General features: G+C 37.4%; 1 protein-coding gene and 1 long non-coding RNA gene across 2 annotated transcripts; one reads left to right on the top strand and one right to left on the bottom strand.

Moving 5' to 3' along the window:
• Window positions 1–1,450: 1,450 nt before the first annotated feature.
• On the bottom strand, window positions 1,451–25,076 carry LOC111322717 (dynactin subunit 1). The gene is made up of 36 exons (XM_022925875.2): window positions 24,775–25,076; window positions 23,095–23,273; window positions 22,338–22,565; window positions 19,549–19,671; window positions 18,100–18,171; window positions 16,944–17,051; window positions 16,449–16,545; window positions 15,951–16,029; window positions 15,205–15,328; window positions 14,597–14,632; window positions 13,892–13,996; window positions 13,592–13,693; window positions 13,319–13,408; window positions 13,016–13,138; window positions 12,667–12,766; window positions 11,756–11,841; window positions 10,780–10,907; window positions 10,180–10,294; window positions 10,016–10,069; window positions 9,785–9,916; window positions 9,463–9,546; window positions 8,912–8,965; window positions 8,638–8,740; window positions 7,976–8,075; window positions 7,698–7,791; window positions 6,871–6,999; window positions 6,513–6,584; window positions 5,934–6,004; window positions 5,395–5,558; window positions 4,940–5,049; window positions 4,169–4,240; window positions 3,907–4,071; window positions 3,274–3,331; window positions 2,755–2,846; window positions 2,541–2,636; window positions 1,451–2,192 (listed from the first exon to the last, which is right to left on the bottom strand). Exons 1-36 carry the CDS (start codon window positions 24,926–24,928, stop codon window positions 2,055–2,057), a joined length of 3,837 nt encoding a protein of 1,278 aa, XP_022781610.1. The 5' UTR covers window positions 24,929–25,076; the 3' UTR covers window positions 1,451–2,054.
• LOC148741956 (uncharacterized) lies at window positions 18,685–19,421 on the top strand. Its single transcript, XR_015990239.1, has 2 exons — window positions 18,685–18,975; window positions 19,153–19,421. It is a non-coding gene; the product is annotated as an uncharacterized LOC148741956 (long non-coding RNA).
• Window positions 25,077–25,078: the final 2 nt, after the last annotated feature.

Below are 25,078 nucleotides of genomic sequence, written 5' to 3'. Positions count from 1 at the left end.
AGTTACACCTTTATATGCTAAAACTAAATCATTAAATAAAACCTTTTCTGTAACATCTAACCATCTAAGAGATCTCCGCCCCTGAGAGATATGGTCAAATTTCCTTAAACCTAATACAATTCTGGCAGCAAAATTTTGTACCAACTGTAGTTTGTGTAGATGACGCTTAGATGTGTTCCCCCACACTGAGAAACAATAAAATAATTTACTAAAAACAAAGCTATTTATAAGTAATAAAAGTGTTTTCTTATCTAAAAGGTGCTTAATTCTTCTTATCTGTACTAACTGGTTCGTGCAACTAGAGGCTGTTTTAGTAATCTGCACATCATAGTTAAGATATTGATCCACATATACCCCGAGATCCTTAGCAAACGAAACTGGTGAGATAGTCTTGCCCAGCAGAGTTAAGGAGATATGAGGTAGCCTCTTAAGAAGTTGTGCTGAGCCAACAACCACCAATTTTGTCTTCTCGGGATTTATGAGTAAAGAATTCTCTGCACACCATCCACTGATGTTCCTAAGATCATGATTTACGGCGACTATAGCACTTGATGAGTCTGATATGGGAAATTTAAAATGCAATTGACAATCATCAACATACGCAGCGGCTTGACTGTGGGTAATAGCACTGATTAAATCTTTAATGTAGACAGAAAAAAGCACAGGACCCAAGATTGACCCCTGAGGTACTCCGTTTGTTAAAGGTAACAATTCTGAGACTGAATCTTCATATCGTACTCTCTGATATCTACTGGATAGATAGCTACTAAACCAAGAAGCTGCAGAAGTGTTGAGACCCAGTTATTATGTGTACCAGCATAACACCGTCGCGACCTTCACCTTTAGCTTCATAGAATAAATAACGGCACTTCGGGTTATGCGAGCGAAGATATCCTTCTTCGTAGCCGTTCATTTGCGTGGCAAAGGAAAAAATGCTTACGTTCTATCGTATGCGTAAAAAAACAATCTGAGAAACACTTATGACGCGTTGCTATAGAAAGTTGATACTGTAAACATTTAACGAGCTATGCTAAAGCATTAACTATTTTAAACGTGTCTACAGTAGGAGCACTGCGTTGATATCCTTAGCTAAACCGGGACGGAGAGGTAACCTCACTCCGCCCTGATCCAAACGTTGCAAGTCGATACCCTTTGTGGTCTCACCCCATGCCTTTGATTTTCCGAGATATAGTGTCCGATTTCGACACTCAACGACCTTTCTGAAAAAGCTGGGATAGAAGTAAACAGCCAGCAGTTGCGACGGCGCGTCGTCCAAGCGCTTTCTTGGCGCGAAAACTCTGAGTAATACAATGCATCGCCAATCAGATTTGAGTATTTGAGTACAGCTAAGAAATAAGGGAAGAAGGATTGAAAAAAGGATCTATCCTCAAAAGAAGCTTGTATCAAACCAGGCCTGGTTTCAAACAAAACTCAATATAAGACACCTGTAATCAGTTATAAATGTATTTGCGTATTCTTTATTTCCTAGCAGCTCAAAAAAAATCTCCGAGAGACTTAAGGCCTGTTTTCTTCCATCTGCTGCCGTTCACTTCAAACGATTCAAATCTACGGTTTACTGTTCTTTTGATAATTACCTCCCAGCATACCAGCATCGCATCTCGTGTTCCTGGAAGCGAACCATTGAAGCCCTTCCCGCCTTTTGCCAAAGTTTAGATATTTCATAGAACGCTCTTCTCTATTTAACTTTAGTTTTTCTTTAGCATTTATTGTTTTAGCCGTTATCGTCGTCGTTGTTCTCGTTTTCCTTTCTTGAAGAGTCACTATATCCGTTGAGATGACAGAAATACTGCGGAGTAGTGCAGATATGCGAAGCAGCTCATCATCAATTTGTAAAGTCGAGTAAAGAATACCGTACACTGCGACCATCTCAAAAATAGCAGAAAAGAAAATGTGCGGCACTATGTAGTAAGAATTTCAAAGTCACAGCTGATCCGGTCCGGCAAGGAGAAAACACTTATTTCTCCACCTCCGACTGCTAAATATACCATTATTCTGTCTCAGATTTTATAATTTATGTACACATTTTCGTTTCTTTAACTGACAAATACAGTATGAAGTGTTCTGAATTCCTGTGGTTTCAGAGTGACGCAATATTTATTGGACTTGGTGCTCGATGGCACAGGAATGGTGACTCTCCCAAGCTGAGGAGCCTGAGCTTTCTCTTGCAGTACCTGTATCACAAGGGAAAGGATACGACATAACTTAATGACGCATACAGTAAATAAACAAATACCCTGCAATCAGCCAAATGCTCGAATCAGCTTACGCAAGAACGAACGAAAGCGCGGAAAAGGCCCACATGCAACAAACAATGATAAAACCAAACAAAAATCGAACGTGATTGCATCGACGAACCGACCGAACGAACGAACGAACACACTCCACACCCATGATCGAAGTAGGACAGATCAAGCTGAAGGAACGAAAGAACGAGCCAATAGGGTTGCTCGATGGAGAGGTCTGTTACGAAGCATGGTTTCAAGAAAGAAAAAGCAATTCAGATAAAAAGCTGACAATACCTTGGAAAACGTTGGAGATAAAAACGACGAAAAAGAGCTTTGTGATGTTCCTCCTGGATATTCTGCTGCTATTAACTTCTGAATTTTCCCTTGGAGCTGAAAAGAAAACAAATATTGACACGACTTATACAGCTCTACCATCATAGACGATTTTAAAATCCTTTCATTCTAAACCGTCGAATTAGGACAGAAGAAATAAAAAGACTGTATTCACCTCTTCTTTTTGTCGCTTGAGATCCCGCAAAATAGCTGCTCGCTCTACCAAATGGTTAGCTGGAGTCATTTTGCTTAACGCGGGAACTGACCCTGTTTGAGACAACAAGATCGGTTACTGAGAAAGAAAGCATCTTAGGATTAGGATCGTTGCTTCATTCAAATTTGAAACAACTCTACTGAGGCATGAGGTCTCTCGCTCAGCCTACAAATGGGATAGCTGGTGCAACAGATATAACGAACGAGTGACAATCCAAAGATTCATTTTTTCTTTCCTTATTTCCCTTGTTTTTTTTTTTTTCTTGATTCTCTCATACAAGTACGCATTTATAATCGATTGCAAATCCATCCTAAAAAAAACTTTCCTGATGTTTTCGATTATTAGAATTCATAGAGCACAAAACTTTCATTCTCCACCTTTCCTCTTAAATTACTAGCAACAAGGTATCCCGAGACTACGTTCGATGGTAAGAGACAGGTATGAACGACGATTGGTATGAGTTACGTAATTTTCAATTACCTGGTTTCCTGTGAGAAATGTCAACCACTTTTGGAAAGGCACTCATCTTTTGCAAGTTCTAGTAGTGAGAGAAACGCAGGTCACGTTGATAACTAGAATTACAATCCCCCTTTGCTTGCCTTATTCTACACTGTTATCATTGCCACAATTGCTGTTAATACACCCTCTTTTCAAGAGCTGGCAAAGAAATCAATTTGAAGATGAAGAAGGAAGCTAGGGGACTGGCTGTCGTGTAAAGGGAAGGGAGAAGGGATCATTAATTCAAGGACGAAGAGAAGGCGAAGAGAGCGCTAAGAGAACGCTTTTTCTATGCCATTCTCCCTAACCCTTTTTTAACCCGAACAAGCAGGCTTGCTAAATACTAGCCACAATAGTTTCAAACGTCTTTCTCCATTATCCAGCCATATTGATCGAACGCAACAAGTGACCAATCGCGGGCGGGAATAACATGTACGGGTACTGAGCCGATCAAATCACAAGATTCGATTCGGCTCGTCTGCTAACAGAGCCAGCGAAACGATAATTTGTGGTTCAGCGCTCGTCCTTCATCCAATAATGTTAATAATGGCACATTGCGTTGGTCCATTAGGGCGGGGTCCTTTTCGTGTGGATTATGCGACTGACAGCCCGTACCTCAAGTAATTTGTTTGTTTCTCTTGTGACAGTGTTGAGGCTTGGTGCCGATTCCTTTTCCTTTAGTTCTTTATCCGCTGACTCGTCGCTCTGTTTCTCTGAAGGCTCAGTGCGAGGCTGAATTCTCGGTGGTATGTATATTTTTGGCAACCCATCGAGTTGCTCCTAAAGAAAAACGGTCAATATTTATTTTAGTTAAAAAAAACAGGGCTGAGTATACTTGTAACCAGGAGGAGAGAGTTAAATGCAATGGCCACCTTACCTTCATCTGCTGACTCTTAAGGCGGATATTTTCGTTTCTTAGATGTTTCAAGGCAATTTTAAGCGAGTCAACCTAAAAAAAGAAAAAAAAACAAAAAACAAAAAAGAAGGAAAAATCAAAAAAATCAACACAATAGAGACCAACTAACTTTGAGACAGTGTCTAACGAAACGAGCACAAACAATTTAAAGGCAAATCACGTGAAATCTTACTTGCTACGTAGGCGAGAAAAAAGCTGTGAAAACAGGGTGCCTGGCAAGATCAATCCTTAATTTTTGAGGGCGCACCGTTACGTTGCATTATTTCACTGTCGATCAGCCGGCACATAATTCCAGTCACGGGAGTGACCTTCACTAACAATAACACATTGACAGATGGCACCCACAGCAAACAAAACCAAATCTATTTTCGCAATGCGTCGAAAATTCCAACTTGTATTTGTTTATTTTTATTCATTTATTCCTTACTTCGTTCATTTCTTTATTTATCAATTCAATCCCTCATTTATTCTGTAATTCACTTGTTCACTCGTTCCTTCGTTCATTCTATCACTCGATACCCCGATCACTTGTTCACCCGTTCACTCATTCTTTCATTCACTCGTTCAATCATTCATTCATTCACTCCTGTACTTCTTGCTTAAAAGAGTCCTGGACCAAACTGTCAGAGTAACAAAAATCATTGTGAACAAAACTTTCAATTGCTCCTAACGGTTGTACCACCGTCCGTTGCGACTCACAAGTTCTGTAGTGTTCTGAAGTGAATGGTTTACCTGAGCAAGTACTATGGGTGAGTCCTTTATTACAACTTGTACGGGCTGTTGACCCGCCCCAGAGCCACCCCGTAAAGGAGAATTTCCGCCGCTTTTAGCAGCAGCCGCACCTAACAGAAAAGGAACAAAGAATAAAAAGTCAGTACAGTGTAGAATAGACAAAATTTCTAAAATAAAGAGCCCAAAAGTGGTAATACAACTGCCTGGCTGCTCGTAATTGGAAATAGGTCCAATAATGCAACTCTCCTCGTAAGTTCCCTCTATTTTTCCGATCTCTCTTTTACCTCTGGGGTGGGTCTAGCCCATATGTAGCCTTGCCCTCCCCCCCTTCCCCCAAGAAAGGGGAGGGAGGGTACGGCTACACGTAGCCTTCAATGGGTCAACAGAATCAAGGAGGAATTTTCAGACACCTTTCAGAGAAGTAAAGGACAAAAAGTTAGCATGAATTTTCATACCTGCTACAACAGCGGCGATGCTAGAGGATGATGAGGCATGGCGTGCAAGATCAGCCAGAAGGGACTTCTTTGAGTAAGCATCTAAACGTTTCTTCATGTCGACCTTCTCCTTCTCCAAGGTGTCGATGTCGTTTTGGAGAGCATCCATAGTTTCTTCGAACTCCCTTGAAAAAAATGTGAACTAGTAAATTTTGGTTACTAAGGACGAATTTCTGCCATTACTTTCGCCGTTACGCCAGTGCACGACTAGTAAAGTACATCGTCTATCTCAAAGGCAATTTCCAAATTACAAAATCCCTCACTTTCAAAGCGAGGCTAAATGAAAAACCTTCATTGCAAAAATGAGTTTTATTTGCATACGAAAAAAATATCATTTTCATAATGGCAAAGATATCGAACATTTGAGAAATGGTTTATTGTTAACACAACACAGAGTTAGCAAAAAGAACCCCATAATTTTTTTTTCTGAATTGAATCAAACGCAATATGCTGAGGTGAAAAAAAAAAAGTTCAAACTCTCCCCAGTGTTCGACCCTTACTTTTTCTTTCTTGCAAAGTCCTCAGTAGATTGCTCCATTTTTCGATTTGCAGCTTCGACTCGTGCATCAGCCTATCGAGATAATTACATAACGATTAGCTTGCTTTTTCCCCCTGTTATTACGCTCAACTCGAAAGACAGCGAAGTATGTTTGAGATACTTAGCACTACTCAATTGTTAGTCTGCCAACTTGTTTAAATTCACACTAACCGGGCAAATAGCTTAGCTATCATGATCAATCAAAAATCAAAAACCATCATCTTATATTCGAAATCAATTACAACCCATGAGTACAGTTTATTGCGGTAACATATAAAACAGTCACTTTCTTTCCGAATTCATTGAATATTTATTGAATCTGTAGCCATCAAATTTTATCTTTTGCATGCTTTTAGTTAAGGAAATTGTTGTTATACAGGGCTAACCTCACGATTTTCCCTTTTCAGGATGTATTTTTTGTATTTACGTTGTATCTTCGTGAATAAATGTTATGTTATGTTATGTTATGAAGTTAAACATCACCGAAAACTGTCCAACAGAATCAGAGACAGAGGAATTAGAGAAAAAGGACCACTCTTACCTCTTTGTTGATGTTTTCAAGACGCTTCTCCAATAATCCAATCCTTATGTTAGCCTGACTCAGTTCCTCGTTCTGACCAGAGGAATGAAGAGCAGTGAAATTATACGACCCTCGATTATCACCTTTAATCTACTCACTCATCGCTGGATGCTCTTTTCAATAGTGGTTGCAAACACCAGCTGCTAATTTAGAGGATTACAATCGCTTCGAATCAAATTCGAGCCACACTCCGTATCCATGCACTTCACATTACATACTTATTCACAAGTTCGTTAGCACCATGAGCCAAACAAAACTCTTTACTCTTATTAGTAAGAAAGAATTCTCCATAAGAAAGACCATCACTGTGCAACTGTACCTTCAGTTTCATATTTTTCTTGAGGTCCATGAACTCATTTTCCTTCTGAAGGAGTTTCTCTTCCACGCCGGCCGAATCAAATAATTCTGACTTGAAGGTCTTTGCGCGCTGAAGATAGGGAGGATCCGCCTAAAGTACAAACAATAGTGCCGCATGTTATGTCACAGAGCCACATGGCGGAATTTCTAGTTAGCGGACAACCTCGGAACTGGTCAATCTATCCCCTTAGTTGAAACGGTTTGCGCAAGTGAATGCAAAAATGTATACCCCTCAAGCAATCCGAAAGCCTCCTATGCAAACTCTGTAAATCGAAGAAATAAACTGTTTCAACCCAAATCCTAAGGTTAACCATAATATACAAACTGAGGGTGTGGCTGACCTTCCGTGAATGGAGGACTACCACTAAAACGTATTGTGAATGCTTCAACATTTCGATCCCATGATCAAAATATTAATTCTCCGCACTTCTTCCATACATGTTCATAATTTCAGCTCAAAGAATTTGGTGTTGAATCGAACTCCAATCTCCGGTTGATTTATTTCCTTTTACTGGTCACATTTTGGGACATTGTAAGGAGGGATTCCTTTTAGGTCACTCCTTGACGTGAAAGGGTTCACGGCTAACTGAAAATAGAACTCACCTAAAACTTTGATCTTTTCAGTGATCTTGTGATGAGGAGAGAATATCGAAAGATAACATACTGCCCGTATTATGTTCTTCTTAGTGAGTCAAATAGGTGATTTTTTAACCCTGACCTTAACTCAGGCACACGAAAAAATGCCGCAAAACAAAATCCGGTAACAGTTTTGCTTTACGCATAACTCACCTTGGACTCTTCTTTAGGTTCAGCATCGTAATCACCTTCCTGCATTTTGCTCACAAACGAGTACAGGAAGGAAATGACTTCATGGAAAGTTTGACTGAAAGTAAGAAACAAGAAACAAGAAAAAAGGCAATTGCCTTGAATGAGTAATAAGAACACGTTACTCTTGGACAGCTTTAGGGTTGGGGTTGAGGTTTGGCCAGAAGGACTACCAAAATCAGAGCCAACCGAATGAAATGGTTCACTTTGTGTTCGACTCTGAAAACGTGTATTTGACTGACCTGACTATATCTTTACATGGTACTTCATCTGTCTCAAACACCAGCACTGCCACATCACTTGCTAACTCGTCAAGCTGACCACTCAGCAAGTTTTCATTGTCTACAAGGGTATAAAAAAGAAAATAGACATCGCTTTGAATGCTTCCCTCTGGCTACCACAAGATGGTTGCAACTCAAACTCAAGCGCGGGAAAACACGAGTGACAAAGCCGCGATTGGTCGTAGTTTTGAATCTGATTGGTCAAGGAGAAGGCGCGAGTTTTCTGGACCAATCACTCAGTGAAGTAAAGCAAACCCATAGCAATCGCAGATTACTTTCGACACTCAATAGACGATTGATCGATAGTGTAACCCCGAAGAACAGTGTTAGCATAAACTGCGCTCCCTGGGATCATATTTAGTACAGAACTCTTCACGACCTGTCTAAAGTGCTATTCTTTTTCTTAGTGTTTTAAAGAAGTACCTGTCTTCATTCGCTCTTAGTATTAAAAACGACTGAAGAATTCGAAGGACTCAAATGTACATTTTCGAGAGGGATCCACTTAAAAGACGTTGAAATCAAAAGAATGTTTATTGGCGCACGAAGTATCCTCATTCATACTGAATGCAGTTAATCACGAACTTCGATGAGTGGTTTTAACACTAACGGTTATTAGAACTTACCACCTAGACCAGAAGCTTTCTGTGTTACGGCTGCAGTAAGTTCCTGGCAGAATTTCAGTTCCGAGTTCTGTTGCCTGGCGCATTCAATAAGTGACTCTTGAATCTAAAATAAAATGTGTTATCACATAACACAGACAAATACCATATCTGTTGACAGATTGACATTCTGCTCGGAGGAGCACGGAAAAAAGTTCACAGCAATGTTTCACAACACTAGTTGCCTCTCCTGTGGACGCTTTTTCAAAACCTACACGACGTTTTGAAAAAATCTTACCTTATCAGAAAACGACAGGGTACTTGTTTGATCTTCTGGCATTCTTCTTTTGATCTGGAATTAAAAAAGAAAAACTTGGTTTAAACGCCAGTGACTTGTGGCAAGTAGCTACGAGAGACGAGCCACTGAGCATTGACAAACGGAAACGCGTTTATAATAATAATAATAATAATAATAATAATAATAATAATAATAATAATAAGAAGAAGAAGAAGAAGAAGAAGAAGAAGAAGAAGAAAAAGAAGAAGAAGAAGAAGAAGAAGAATAAATATATATATATATATATATATATATATATATATATAAATATATCGACTAAGGAATGCTGTCATTATATAAAACCACATTTTGAGAACTAATCTAAAAAAAAAATGACCAAAGAAAGTAGGGAAAATCAGCAGTCAGATTTAAGAAGAGAAAGGGTGAACTCTTGCTTCAGCCAAACACCGACTTGTGACACCGACCCGTCGATCCTTTGAGGACCCTTTTTTGACCATTTGACTGTTGTGATCTCATATTTTACATGAAGTACGAAACGAGTTTTTTTTAACCTTTCTGCAAAGCTGCTGAATTTCCACGTTTCTCAGTTCCATTTCTTGAACAAGTTCGCCATAGGCACTTCCTTCATCACAATCCTACCAAAATAACGAAAAAGGAATAATGAATTCATGAAATAAGGACGGGTTTAATGACAAAGGCTTCACACTTTGTTCCCCTAGTTCAGCGAGAAGAAAGTGAGAAGAGCATAGGAAAGACAAGAGAGATGGCTAGAAAAGTAAGGGGGGGAGGGCGGGGATAGCATCAAAAAAGCAATTTCTCTACCTTTCCTTTGCCTTTTCTCCACAGAAGCTCAGCCTGACAACTATCGCATACCTTACTATATTGCTTCAGCCTCTCGATCTCTATGGTGGCACCTTCTGTTCCAGCAGTGAAGATCTTCAATTCGTCTGACAAGAACTCAGAATGTGACACAGGGTTACCAGCCAAGTGGAATCGAACCATGGTCTGAAAACAAAGCGGATTCCCTCAAAGAGTACACTCGTGTTGGGCACTTTCACGGATACTAACTCGCGATTAAATTAGCCAAAATGTTCCTGTACTCACAGTATAGTAATGAATTGCCTTCTCCAAGGGTTCCATGGCAACTGTATCATCTAACTAAAGCAAGTAGACAGCAAAAAATGATTCAAATACATGCAAGTTTTCTTAAAATGAAAGAAAGAAACCATCAGCACTACTATTGCTGAAACTTAGGGTTTTAAATGTACCTGGTCTTTCTTGAACAAGTCAATAAGTCCATCCACAGCCCTCTCGTGCGCTGCTAGTTCAGGGTATATACCAACCAATTTGTTGAACAAACCAGCATCACACTTGTCAAGAGCTCTGCCAGTAAATGCACATGAACATAGTATATTTCATACCGACGTCAACTGATGTACAGTGACTTGTGGCAAAAAAAAAATGTGTGTTTTCCAAAACAACTAGAGCTGTATCTTTCCCTTCAAGTGATATCATAATGAAAGTGTCAACACTACCAGCTCCATACAAATGACTCATTCACTAGATTAACATTACAAACGAGCCAAACAGAACGACCTTACTTTACCGACGGCTCGAAACACACCAATCACGACCGACTTACGCCAATTGAGTCTTACAGCTAATGACATCACGGAAAAACTGACCAATCATTTTACACTAATTGGACTAAGAACACTCTACTGACAACAAATATTCACTTGACTCTGATGATGACTTCCGCACAGATTGTCGAAACGTCAGTCACCACCACCGACAACAGTCCTTCTCAGGACTAACACTCACCCGGACGATCACACCATACTTTCATCATAATTATAGTTAGGTACCTCTTCATATTCTTCACAACTGCTTGGAGAACTGCCAGCCGGTAAATCAGTCCTGAAGCAAAACTTAGTCCTTCACCAGCTTCACTTTGAATCTTGGCAGGATCCTCCAGACACTCTGCAATCTCGTACTACATTTACAAAAAAATCATTTTTAGTATTAGGAGGACACCTACAAGACTTGTGTCCTGCGCTGGTGTCAACGTCATCCAATTGGTGGTTTTCACGTTACGTCAACGCCGCCATGTTGGTGGACGTAAACAATAGATATCTCTTTAGCTTCTTTTGTTCGTCCACCAGCATTCGTTCCTTTCACCATTGTTACCTGTTTCTCTAGAGATTGGTTATAAACCACCTATTTTAAATAAATTTTTCAACGATTGTCAATTGCTTAAGGACGAACAAGGCTATGGATAGAATGTGCGCTTTAACAGTTTGACTTCATTTCCATGATCTGATTGTTAATTCTCCCGTCTAGCTAGCATGAGTTTTGTGTTTCCTTGTCCGCAAGAAAGTTTGAGGCTTTGGTAAAACTGAGCTTGTAAGAGGTCCCACAAGAAATCTGGCACTAGACACTTGAACTGCAGTCCTTATATCTTGCCAGTAAGACTTATTGCTAAGACTATTCAGCATCCTTTCAAATCTGACCGTTTGGAGATAAAGAGTAACCCTAAATGCCCTCTCCCCCTTGACACTGGATTTGTGTCCGTGTCCACTTAACAAAGGTGTCTAATGAAAACAAGTTCCTTTTACAGCAAACACGGATGCAATAATTTACTATATTTTACTACTTTAGCTACAGGATGAATAACTAGCTTAGGGTCTGCATAATATAGGTTTCACTGTAATTTGATCAGCTTGAGTACATATTGATTCACATACAAGATATCTCCAACATGACATAATTCAATGTTTATCAAAGAAATAAAATTTGGATAAACTGAACGAATTTCACTAATCTATCAATTGCTTGTCTCACCTTTTGTCTTAACTGAGAATGCAACAATTCAGTCTTGAAACTCAGACGTGGAATGAGTAGCAGCAATAAGACACTTTCATTGTCACCTGCAACAGAATATAACGTGTTAACACATTTTAAAATGTGATTTTTTGGAGGTAAAGATGTCAATAACACTTGAAACTTCCTCGTGGAATTAAAAACCAACGCCCATTCAAAATATCTACATGTACATGTACTGTAGTACCAAGACTATACAAGAGAAGAGCAACAGCATAACAATTTCCTAAAGAAACTGTGCTGCATCAATGGCTAAGTAAAGCATAAAGTTCCTTATCAACAGAAAAACAAATTGACCCCAGAAACTAGTTTTCAATTAGGAATGGAGTAAAAAGTAATGGCACATAGATGGAAAAATGGCAGGCTCTCTTGCATTCTGGTCTTTTGATGTACTTGATAACTGAAGGTTTCAAATAAATGTTATAGGAGAAAACCACTCTCAGAAAACAAAACCTGTCAGCTGACAGACAACTGACCATCAACTGACAGTTGGCCAACAGTTGGCCACAAGTCAGTAGAGGTGCGCTGTTCTTCACGATTACCCAAATAACAGCAGTCCATATAAAGTTCTTGTTGCAGTATTATTCACCACCCAGAAATCATACGAAAGATGTAAACAACTCCAAATTAGGATTAATTGCCAGCCCAGTGGGTGACAGCACTGCACTGCTAATACAAGGTGAGATGATCATATAGTGCACCTTGCAAGAATAAATTTCCACAGGAATTACATGTACATGCAGTATACAGTACATGACACAAACTGTGATGGGATTCCTACCATTCATTCCTTATTTAGAACAGTTCAAATGAATTTGCTTTGTTTTCTTTCACTTACTAAAGAAAATCATTATAACTAGATCACATCTCACCCCCTCTCCTTAAGAATGACTCAGGCAGGAATGAGTGAAGCATTTTTATCTTTTCATTTGCCTGCTGCAGATCAAACTTTCTTAATTCATTCTCCACGGTCTGAAAAAATATGCATAAAATACATTTAACAGTGCATGTTTAGTAAAAGTACATGTATGCCAGTCAATTACAACTAACAAAGATCTTCTACAAAATTTCAAAGTCAATAGGAGAACCATCTTGCTACTCCTTACAGAAAAGTTTCAGAACAAGAAACACAGACAAAGTTACATAAAAACTTAACTTTTGAGACACATACAAGTTAAACATTTACAACAGCATAGTATCCTGAGTGTTTTATACAGGTACCTTGGTATAGGTCTTCAACTCAGCTGCCTTAACTTTAAAGTCAATCATTTCAGGTGAAGGAATGTCGATGACTTTTTGTTTCTCTGAGTCTTCTTGCTGAACCTGCATAGCTCGGTTATTTTCCTAATGACAACAAAACAATTACAACAACTAATTTAATTTTTCCTTTAAATCTTGTAAAGCTTTATCACAGCAATTAATGAAAACTTTCTCTTCACAACGTGTAATAACAAAGAAGTTTCTTGATCCCAACTACTACATTTTAATCAATCAACTTTCAAAAACAAAATTGATCATCCATACCTGAAGTTTAGCCACCAGGTCTCTGAACTTAACAATCGTTTGCTGATGATCTCCAATACTTTCCTGAGCTGCCTCTAGTTTACGCTCCATCTAAGAAAAATGTAATGTAACAATAACAATAAAAACTTGCTAAATTACAACTTTAAAAGCAACAATTTTAAGTCCATGACTTCTAATCCCATCAAGTTACTTTTTAATATCTTACTGTGGCAGGAAGACATTGAAGTGTAAACAGCTTTTAAAGTGTGAACGTGAGAATTTAGATAGCTTTACCTCACGAACTTTGTTGTTGTTCATTTCCAGTTCTTCTCGTAGGTCATGTTCCGTTTGAAGGTGATTTTCCTCAAGTTCTTCATTCAAATCTCTGAGAGCTTCCTATGATTGGATTGCATAATTTTCATATTACTGTGATTACAACAGAAAAACTAAATAAACTTACTCAATCTGCTTTCATTAGGAGGTGCCTTTAAAAGCTATCATCTACTAGATTTAAACTGGATAGGCTTTCATGCAGTTGAAATAAAATAAAGTTCTAAGGTGCAGTGATTGTACTCATGGATAAATTTCACTAACCAAGTCAGCCACATTCTCCCTTAGAGTGACAATTTCTTCTTCCAAGCTCAAGTTCTTATCAGTGAGAGTTTCCACCATTTCCTCAGCTCCCAATGCAGTATCAACCTTTCATACAGAATGGAGAGACTCTCAATCCTTAGAACAAGCAAATTAAAATCAAACTACCTCATTAGAGCAGATAACACCCTAGAACAAAAACAGTGAGTACCTACAAAACTTTAATTTTTTCCAGAAGCCCAAGCCTGAAATGGTTATTTGGCATGTGCCCTGAGACCAGGGTGAATTTACAACTCTTGGGAAAATGAGACAAGGAAAATTTCCAGTGCATTTTCTTGGTAATTCTTTTCTTGAAACAGACACAAATGGAAGCTATTGATTGTCATTCATAGCAGCTATGAACTTCAAGCAAAAAGGTTGAGTTTTTTTTTTTCCTGTACTGTTCTGCAGTTAAGGTACCCAGGCTATCTAGTAGCCCATACAAAGCAAATTAAGAAGTTGCAAGGAAAGGGATTTAAGAATGATCATGTACTTCTTACACAAACAAATATGGAATTACAAGGTAACTATGCAGAATGAGTTTTTCATAAATTATTTGATTGAAAGTTCCACCAGGTGAACAAAACTATATTCTTAGAAAAGTCAACTAGAATACCATTAAAAATAAATAGAAGAACTGTTACAAATACAAAGATGACAGACACACACCTGTTCTTTGAGTTCAGCCAAAGCCGTTTCAGCTTCCTAGAAATTTGAAGATGTAAACCTTTTATAATTTGCCACCTCACAATTTTAAAGCACAACCTTTGGTTCCCAAATACGTTTCATGCTTCATTAACCACTTACAAAACTCAGAAGAACCTTAACAACCCTCCAAAATATCATACTTGTTTCGTAAGATGTTTGTGACACAGGAGACAAAGGCAACAATCTGTTTAACATAATTTGTCTTTCAATAGAAACAGATGTCATGCAATTGAAAGGTAAAGTGGTGATATCCAGAGAAGCCTTTTGTTTATGAACACCTCAATGGTAACTTTCTAATAATTTGAATATATCAACAAAGTTGAAATGGTAAATTGGCCACCGTTACGGTTATAAAAGCTGACGTTTTGAGCGTTAGCCCTTCGTCGGAGCCATTCACTCCGACGAAGGGCTAACGTTCGAAACATCAGCTTTTAAAACCGTAACGGTGGCCAATTTACCATTTCAACTTTGTTGATATATTCAAATTATTTCATTACCCCCACCGACGCAGCGCCAAACAGTTTCTTTAGAAACTATCAGCCTTAAGTAACTTTCTAAGCTGAACTGACCTGAAAAGCTTCAGAGAGCCTATCCCTTTCATTCTGAAGGGTGGTGTTTCCACTCTGCAGATCTTTGACTTGTTTCTGCAAGGACTGCATCTCTGCTTTATCACTTGCCTGGACCTCTTTGAGTCTAAGGTTTTCAAAGCAAAACAATCAGTGTATAGATATGCATCTGTTCAATACTTGATTGACAGAAAAGGCAACATGTACAGCTGTCTAATGGCATTTCTATCTTAAATACACCTTTTTTCCAATGTTGGGGCCATGAATGTAAAGTGCTTTCAATTGATCATATCAACATGGTTGGGTTATGGAAAAAAGAATAACAGACCCTTCAATTTCTTTGAGTGCCAAACGGGATCATCATAAAACAGGGTTTGTATAGAAAGGATGATTACATTTACAGAGAACAGTTTAATTTAACATGATTCCTTCCAATGGTAAATCAATTGTAGTGAAGACATGCAAGTTTCTCAATTATCCAATTTTTCACAGCATAGTACAAATTTTAAAAATGTAAAACAAGTTCTTCACATCCAACAGTACTTGCACATGTGTTCCAGAAGTCTACATGCAATGCAACCACCAGTTGATCTATTTTTAAAGATTTCAAAGCAAAATTAATTGTACATTTTTAATGTCATTACTTTTTTCCACTTCATCTTTGGGCTTGCCAAAACATCGACATAAAATTAATGTAAGAAAATACAATTAACTGTACTAGACGCTTCAAACAACAAATGAGATAATACCTCATGATTGCTTCCTTCAGCCTACTATTTTGTTGCTCAAGTTGTTTGACCTGGGCATTTGCCGCAGCTCCTTCAATTCCTTTTAAAGAGCAATATTGAACATTCAATTTGTTAACTCATGAGATTGGATCAATTACTGTAACATTTAACTGTGACACTTACTCAGTAAGTAGCAAATTGATAACCCTTTAATTCTCACAAGTGACCAAGAAAGAATTTCTCCTTACAATATCTATACAATATCATGCAGACAAGTAATGAGAATAAAGATAAATAACAATTATGGGATTACCTATTGATCCGATACCAAATTCTCCACACTAGCATAATGAGAATCATTTGGCAGACAGTTACAATAGGAGAATTACTAAATGAGATCTTGGGAGTTAATCTTTAGAATGTCATAAATATTGAATGTGAAGGTGATGTTACTCAGTGATAAATACTTGGGTTTACTTCGGATAATTCACTAACACTCAATTGAGATAACAATATTACCTCCTTCACTAACTTCATTCTTCAAAATTTCTAAGTCAAGAGTAACTTCTTCCAACTTGTCCTTCAACTGCTCATTTTCTTGCTGAAGGGATTCCAACTGCAAAACATTGTGCATTAAATCAAACCAGAATACATGTCAACCATTTGTGAGTATCACTTTATATTAACTTCACTCTGCTTCCTAGACTGTATATATAAAAAAATTAAAACATGAGAAGGCTCATGTTTCTGATTGCATCTAATCTGCATAATATTGGGTTAATGCAGCAAGGCATGACAAGTATACCTATCTGTTGCACCTCAAGCTGTAGCCACAACAAGATCAAGAAATAAAAAAATCAATCAGTAGCCTCTTAATTTAAAGAATTACCTAATTTGAAAATATTCTTAATAAAGGAAAAAATGTTAACAATTTGGCAATTCAAAACTGTTTGGTATCTATCTCAGTCTCTATCTAATTACATGGTTCTAATAAGTTCATTGTAAAATGAATACCCTTTCTTCAGCCATCTCCTTATCCAGAGTTGCCATTTCCACAGCTTCTTGAAGCTCTGTCAATTCTTCACTGTGTTCTTGGCGATTCTCAGTGATCTCTTTGAGCTCCTGTTAAAAGGCCACAAAACAAAATTGTTATCCTTTCATGAAGTTCCAAACTAGAACTAGCATTTAACTTCCCACTTGGAAGAAAACAGAGTTTACTTTCAATCTGTGTCCTATGCTTTTTTATTTCATACAGCACTAAAAGTATCAGTTCATTTGGATATGTATAAAGTTTTTTTTGAGTAAACTTTGTGAATGAAAATTCAACTTAAACCATTCCTTCCCTCCCTGTTCTCTTTCCCTTAAAGTGTCATAGTAAAGCTCACGTCACAAATATTTCAACCACAAAAGCAATTCAACAAATTTGGAAAGCACAAAGAAAGACAATTTGAGTGGTGTTGACTCTCAAGAGGGAAATGACAGACTTAACATCATCATGCAGGGCTCGACACTAACTTTTCTAACTTACGAGCTAAGAGGCTAGTGACAACTTAGATGTTATGACAAGTTCAGTTTGTTTACTGGCCAAACTGACTAGTGGAAATTGAAAACCACTAGCCAAAACTGAATTTCTAATAGTCTGTGGCTAGTGGGCTACCGTTAGTGTCAAGGCCTGATCATGGTCAACAAGCTACAAGTACACTGTACATGTAAGTGCATGTTTTACGAATAGAACTTTAATCATTGTCCAAACCATGAGTTTGAATTGTAAAGAGTGATTTGGAGACGGGCTAGCTGCATGTAATCATAATTTCAGTCAATGGTTGCTGTGGAAATCTACGGACATTTGTTTGAAGCCTTGCTACAACATCCTAAAGCACTGCTGGCCTTATTATTTTTATTCCCATCAGAGTTTACCATCAGAATTTACCACAAAATAGAACAGAAATGGACACCGGTCTCCATATCCATCAGTACTGTTACTAAATCATTTTCACTCTCAGGCACAGAGAAGCCTTGGGGCTATTAACAGCTTTTCTCAACTATCTTAGTGATGACTTAAAGTGAGACATTTTGTAACAAATGCATGTAAAATAACAAAACCTAGCTGTTTTATGATTGTTATGTTTAACATGCATTAAAGATCAAGTGGTGAAACAAAATAAGTTACCTTTTTTGCCACATTCAGTTGAGCTTGTAAATCTCTCTGTGCTTCTTGCCATTTTGTCTTATATTCTTGCATCTAATTTCAATTGGTAAAATAATCAAATGACTTAAATGGATCATCACAGTACTGAGGTAATAGAGTTGTATTGATAATTACATAACTAAAATGAGGGAATATTAATGAATTTTTAAGTACCAATCAAGCTACACCGCTTCCTCTAAAAGCTTTTTAGAAACCATACTTTCCTTTCTCTGAAGGATTATTTTCTTCCTGTTTGTATAATCAAACTGACTGACTATTACTTTATTGACAAAAGGGCAGCTGGCAAAGAAGTTCATCCAATAAAACATGCCACTTAACCCTTTCACTCCCAAGATCTCATTAGCAATTCTCCTTTCTGGATGCCAAACAATTCTCATAAAGTTAGTTTGGTGAGTTTGACATTGGATCAACTAATCAACTAAATTCTGTTTTGGTCACTCATGGGAGTTTGGAGCAGAACAGCTTTTTCTACTTCTTCACAGTATTTTATTTTAAAATTATAGATGAAGTTCAAGGATTAAAAAATGGATGTTCAAATTTCAAATATGAATTATTCAAAATTCCAGCAGAATAAAATAACATTGATTGATGCTAAATTATTATGCAAACATAACAGTTACCAAGTGACACTAATGCTGATGAAGAATTTTAGAGAAACGTATGCAAAATCGATGGACAGAAAATTATAATGTGGACTGAAAGAAGAAACTTCATCCACTTTTCCCTGCCCCTCTATTTTTAAGGTTATATCTTTATTATCCATTGGTGGAGCAAATATGTCTTAAAACCTTAAAGTTACATATTCCTGGGTGCACGGGAATGAATTTAGAAAAACAGGTAAATTTAATCAAACTAGAAAAAAATGTTTATGGGTCAAAATTGTTAAAAATCCACTGATGGAAATTGATGCCTTGCAGACATCTATTCCAATAAAAATTTTGACTTTAAAGGTCAAAGCTGGAAAAATTCAAAATTCATTAAGATAATTTTTTTTTTGCTATTTCACTTTGCCAGGGAAATGTGAGGTGTGTTTATCAATTAACGGGACTTCAGTGGACACAAAATGGACAACTGATTACATGTACATTTATTCCACCATTCAAGGGAGATTTACCACACCCTTCATTACCATGGCTCAATGCATATTTGATATTGGTTCTCCACATCCTGTTGATGTATCATCCACACTGTACATGTTTTGAAACTAAAAAAGACTCGCGTAAAAAGCCAGCATTCAATTTAATTCTAGCTATCTATTAAAAAGGTTTTTCATTTTATCAGAACAGAGCCTACTCTGCTCCATTTTTAAGTTACTTAATTACCAAATGAATAATATTACCAGTACTAAGAGTTTGTTGTTCTAAAAAAGGGAAATTTCCAGTGAATATGATGTATAACATGCAGACAAACCTGCTCCAATTGCATCCTTGCTTTCTCCAGTTCTTTCATTTTGGTCTTGTCCTCTTGTCTTTTACTCTTCAATGTCTCCAGTTTCTCCTCTAAATCAACCACAACCTTTTCTTTTTCTAAAACCTGCACACAGATATAACAAAATCTTTACAATTTAGATTTCACAGAAATTCTAGAGATCATTTGATCTAGTCCAATGGGTTAAAGCAACAAGGCTCAAGGTGTGGGTATTTTACACTAAGTCTAGTGGAGTTTTCAATGACTGGGAACAGAACTAAGAAGTTATTCCCAGTGGATGTGATGCTGATACATAAAAAAGAACCGAAATAGAGGAAAGTTAAGAAAGTTAGTATATTCCCTCAGCTAGTGGACTCTTGCATGTTCTGTGATGATGCAGGTATTTTCTTCCTGGTAATCACAACTTATTTTAGGTAGGGCTCCCAAAGTTTATGTTTCCAAAGTCATATCCTGCCCATGATAGGAATGCTTTTCTGTAGATTTTTGCTCATTCATCAGTTCTACCGTACTAACAGCTTTCATCAGTACTACAGTACTAACAGTACTAAACCTCTTGCGAGCAAACATGAATACCTACATACTAGTGTACTAGCGTACTAACTACAACTCTCGAACGAGCAGGAATAACTACGTACTAGCGCATTAGCATACTAACTACAACTCTCGACCGAGCAGGAATACCTACATACTAGCGTACTAGTGTACTAAGTAAACCTCTCAAGCAAGCAGAAATACCTATGTATTAGCGTACTAGCATACTAACTAAACCTCTCGAGCAAGCATGAATACCTACGTACTAGCGTACTGACTAAACCTCTCGAGCAAGCATGAATACTTACGTACTAGCGTACTAACTACAGCTCTCGAACGAGCAGGAATACCTACGTACTAGCGTACTAAGTAAACCTCTCGAGCAAGCATGAATACCTACGTACTAGCGTACTAGCGTACAAACTAAACCTCTCGAGCAAGCATGAATACCTACGTACTAGTGTACTAGCATACTAACTACAGCTCTCGAGCGAGCAGGAATACCTACGTACTAGCGTACTAAGTAAACCTCTCGAGCAAGCATGAATACCTACGTACTAGCATACTAGTGTACTAACTAAACCTCTCGAGCAAGCATGAATACCTATGTACTTGTGTACTAACAACAACTCTCGTTCTTTTCATGCATGCCATGAAATTGAACATTTGATTTAATTAGTCTGTGAAAAAAGGAGTATATTGATAACCATTGGGGTTTGTGTTTTTGTGGTGTGGACCTTATTTTTAATGCGGTAATGTAGTGGAGAACTCGCACTGCTTTTTTTTGGTGATCTCAAACTGACGGTTTTCATTGAAATAAACCATTTATGCATTGCAGTTTTTTCTTTAACCCTTTTAGAAACTATATTTTGGTAAAACAAAGTAAGCAATAAATCCTAATGAATCTTTAATAAACATGAGCTTGAGTATGCTACCTTAGAGAACGTGAAAAATCCGAGATGTTAAATAAACTCGTTCTTATCCAACAAGCGGTAATAGAGTGTGGTTTCAACCTCAAACATTTTCTGTTTCATCTGTCCCTGAGAACACGGAGAAACCGTTTAGGGCAGTTTGTGTCATTGAGAAAAAGAATACCGTTAAAATTGCACTTGCAAAGTTTTGGAATTAAATTATTCATAGAGATGTGTCTTATTAGATATTTTGTTGTGTAGTATCGCTGAGTATTTTTACGAGTTGTGCCGTATTTGCCGTATTTTGTGGTACTCGGTAAGTACAACTCATCACGGCTTGTTGCTCATATGTTTAGTACGCTAGTACTGTAGTACTCGGTCCGGACATTTCATTACGGCTTGTTACTCATTTGTTTAGTGCGTTAGTACCTTAGTACCTTAGTGCTCGGTACGGACAAGTCATCACGCCTTGTTCTGAATTTGCTTAGTACGTTAGTACCTTAGTACTCGGTACGGAAAACTCATCACGGCTTGTTCTGAATTTGCTTAGTACGTTAGTACGTTAGTACCTTAGTACTCGGTACGGACAACTCATCACGGCTTGTTCTAAATTTGCTTAGTACGTTAGTACCTTAGTACTTGGTACAGACAACTCATCACGGCTTGTTCTGAACTTGCTTAGTACGTTAGTACCTTAGTACTCGGTACGGACAACTCATCATGGCTTTGGAAGGTTTATTACTTAGCCGTAAGACCTATTTGTTTTATCTTCTTTTTTAACCGATTATTTCCTAAATTTATAATTCCTTTGCATATATGTAGATAAACAAATAGAAGAAAGATAGAATTTTTAGGTTTATAATGGGCAAGAACAGCAGAACTTAAACAAGTCTGATCAAATCGGCTTAATTTTAATAGTACGTTAATCATCCGTACTAAGCGAAAAACAAGAAAAAAAGAATCCTATTTTAGGCATGGTCTATCCAAAGTAACCATGCAAGAAACTAAGAAAATTATACAAAACAAATGCTAAAAATGAGACATAGACAGGGGTTTCAGTGGGAACTGGCAAAATCGCAAAATTTGCTCTAAAAACTGCCACCTATTTTTCCTGAAATTAAAAACTTTGGAGTAAAGTTTGAACTTTTATTAGCCACCTACAGATGTACTTTGCTCTCTCTGACATCTGCTTAAAAACTTATTGAAACCTTTACATTAATGTATTATAATGTATTTTACCTCTACCACTTAAAGAAAGGAGTAAAAACATAAATTTATCTTACATTACACAAGTATAGTACTTACCATAATCATCTATCCAAGACTAACCTTCTTTTGAAGAGCCATATACTCATCAGCTGATATTGCTGGTCCTGAAGACATCTTTCTTGGGCCTGATGGCAAAGGAGTTGAAGCAGCTGCTGGAATCTTGCTCAGGGAACTGTTTGATGATAGCTCAGGAGCAGTAGTTGTGCTGGTTTTTGGTGTTGCTAACCTAGAGGAAGGTGGCGATGGTCTGCTACCAACATTCTCTAAGGAACCCCTTGACCCAAAAGACTGAAACAGTGAAGACTTCATAAAGTAAATAAGTTGCTGCTAAGTTTTATTGTCAGGCAAAAAAAAAAAGGATTTTACCAAGGAAATCCTAGCCTTAATAATTCATAATTGTGGCTATGAGATAAAGGAAAATGAGAATCAATCTACTGTTGGTAAAATTTTTCTTCTTTTATGATTAAAATGTTTCTGCAACAGATATTAATAATATAGTGTTTAAGGGATCAAAAGGGCCTGTAATTATACATTCAAGCAACATGTGTTTCAACAAAACCAGTCAACAATAGAGGAAAAGTTCAATTTCATCTTTCAGTAGTATAACTGAGATCAATTATTTTTTAAATTTTTTTAATCTATAGTAATTACTTCTTCAGAAATCCATGGGAATATGAACCCACTTGTATATACAACCACAAACACACACAAGCCATGCTGATACACAATTTAAATTTGATGAAATAGTAACAGTGAATTGGATGAGGAAGGGGTCTTAAGCATCACAACAGCATGAAAGCATCACTCGTACACGTACCTTCTCTTTCCTCATTGATGATGGTAAAGGAATGGAAGTTCCTCCACCAATGCTGCTGCGAGTGGACGATCCACGCTGAGGTGATGGGGAGGTTGGTGCATCCTGAAGAACAGCTATTTGAGACTGACGCACAAAGATTCCATGGTTCTCAGCACATTTGAAATACTCTTTTCCCTGCACTAAATCATGAATGTACAAAAGAAATTCTTCGCCACCAGCAACATGTTACATACTGTTCTAAAATGAAGTTAGAGAGATAGTGTTTCTGAAAACATTTTTTATGATATAGCTCACAATACAAGTTGATGCAATGAGGCAAATCCTGTTTAATGTTTGGTCAACCAAGTAGGCAAGTTTAACCTATCCTACCACCTTACACAAGTAGCTTGTTCTACATGAGATGCTTCCATCATCAAAAAATATTACAAGAAAAGCCCATTAAATTCAAGTAGCCTGAGGAGCTATTTTGCAGAAAAAAGAAACCACAAAGGCACAAGTCCTGTAAATTAATTTACTTACCACACTAGCCTGCTTAAGTTGTACAAAAGAATATTGGCCCTCAGTTCATAATTATCACGACCTTGTACCAATATTTCCTATTACAGTCCTCAAGCTCAGTTTGTATGATTATGTAAAGTAAATATTTCTTTCCGCATGTGACTTTGGTCATGGTCATTTCATACCGAGTTGTTTCATACACAAATGTACTAGATTTCGCTCCGACGAAGGGCTAACGCTCCAAACATCAGCTTTTATAATCGTTACGGTGGCCAATTTACCATTTCAACTTTGTTGATATATCCAAATTATTTTGTTACTCCCACCGACGCAGCCCCAAACAGTTTCTTTCGAAACTATCAGCCTTTATTCATGACTAGATTTGTACCCTAGTTTGAGTCAGTTCATACCCAAGTTTGATTCAGTTTATACACAAGTTTGAGTCGGTTCGTAACCAAACTCCTGATGAATTCATTCAATTACTTGAAATAAAACATATATCAATCATTGTGTATGACAAGCTGGTAGAGTCAAATGAGTGAGATGCAATAAAAATTCTGTAGTGTATAATTGTGATTTTCTTAACAAAAACAACTTAATATTACCTAGTCCAAGGTAAGTACGGTATTTTTTAATAGAAAAAGTCTTGTAGATACTTGTGATTTTTTTAACAATAACAGCTTGAGTGAGAGTAATATTTTTTTGCCAATTGTGTACAAGGAGAACATACTTTATTAGTTTGGGTACAATATGACCATGCTTGATTCTAAATGACTCAACTGACTGAGTACTAAACAACTGGGCATGAAATGAACTTCTGTATAAAACAACCAGAGTGTTACCAAATACCCTGAGATCGAAAGTTTATACAATTTTCAAATCAGTATTTGAACCTGTATACATATTTTCTCTATACTTAAAGTTACTTTACACAGATTATGGATAGTAACCTTTGGTTTAAATCCAAAAAAATGTGTTGAAAAATGGCCATTCAATAAAGAATTTTTTACAATATCCAACGAGTACACTATATGAACAAATAGATGGAAGTTTAAGATTATTAGATTGGTTTATTAACCAATCTGTTGATTTTACCTCACTCAGCTTTTATTTTTCCCAAGCCCTATTCGATCGTGATTAAAATGACAAAAACACTTAATATTCACACTTGAATCTTCCTACCTGAACCGTCGTTTTTGCCTTTTGGTTCATCTAAAATAACTCCGATCCACTTTCCAGAGGCAAACATGGTAGCTCCAACATAAGCCACGGTTCCCACAAGGCCTTTCCCAACAACTTCCACTCTCATTCCAGTCTTTGCATTGGGCCCCGACATCTCGATCTAAATTAATCTTCTGATGGCCAGTACTATTTTCCACAAAAATTAGCGGATTTTCTAATGCACAAAAGAAATAAATTGAAGAACAAATTCTACATTTCTGTCTTTCAAGCACTCCCTTCCAAAATGGCGGTCTAGGAAGTACGC

The sequence above is a fragment of the Stylophora pistillata genome, chromosome 1 (genome assembly GCF_964205215.1).
Source record: "Stylophora pistillata chromosome 1, jaStyPist1.2, whole genome shotgun sequence".
NCBI lineage: Eukaryota > Metazoa > Cnidaria > Anthozoa > Scleractinia > Pocilloporidae > Stylophora > Stylophora pistillata.
The sequence above is the reverse complement of the archived record's forward strand: the minus strand, read 5'-3'. Positions and strand labels throughout refer to the sequence as shown.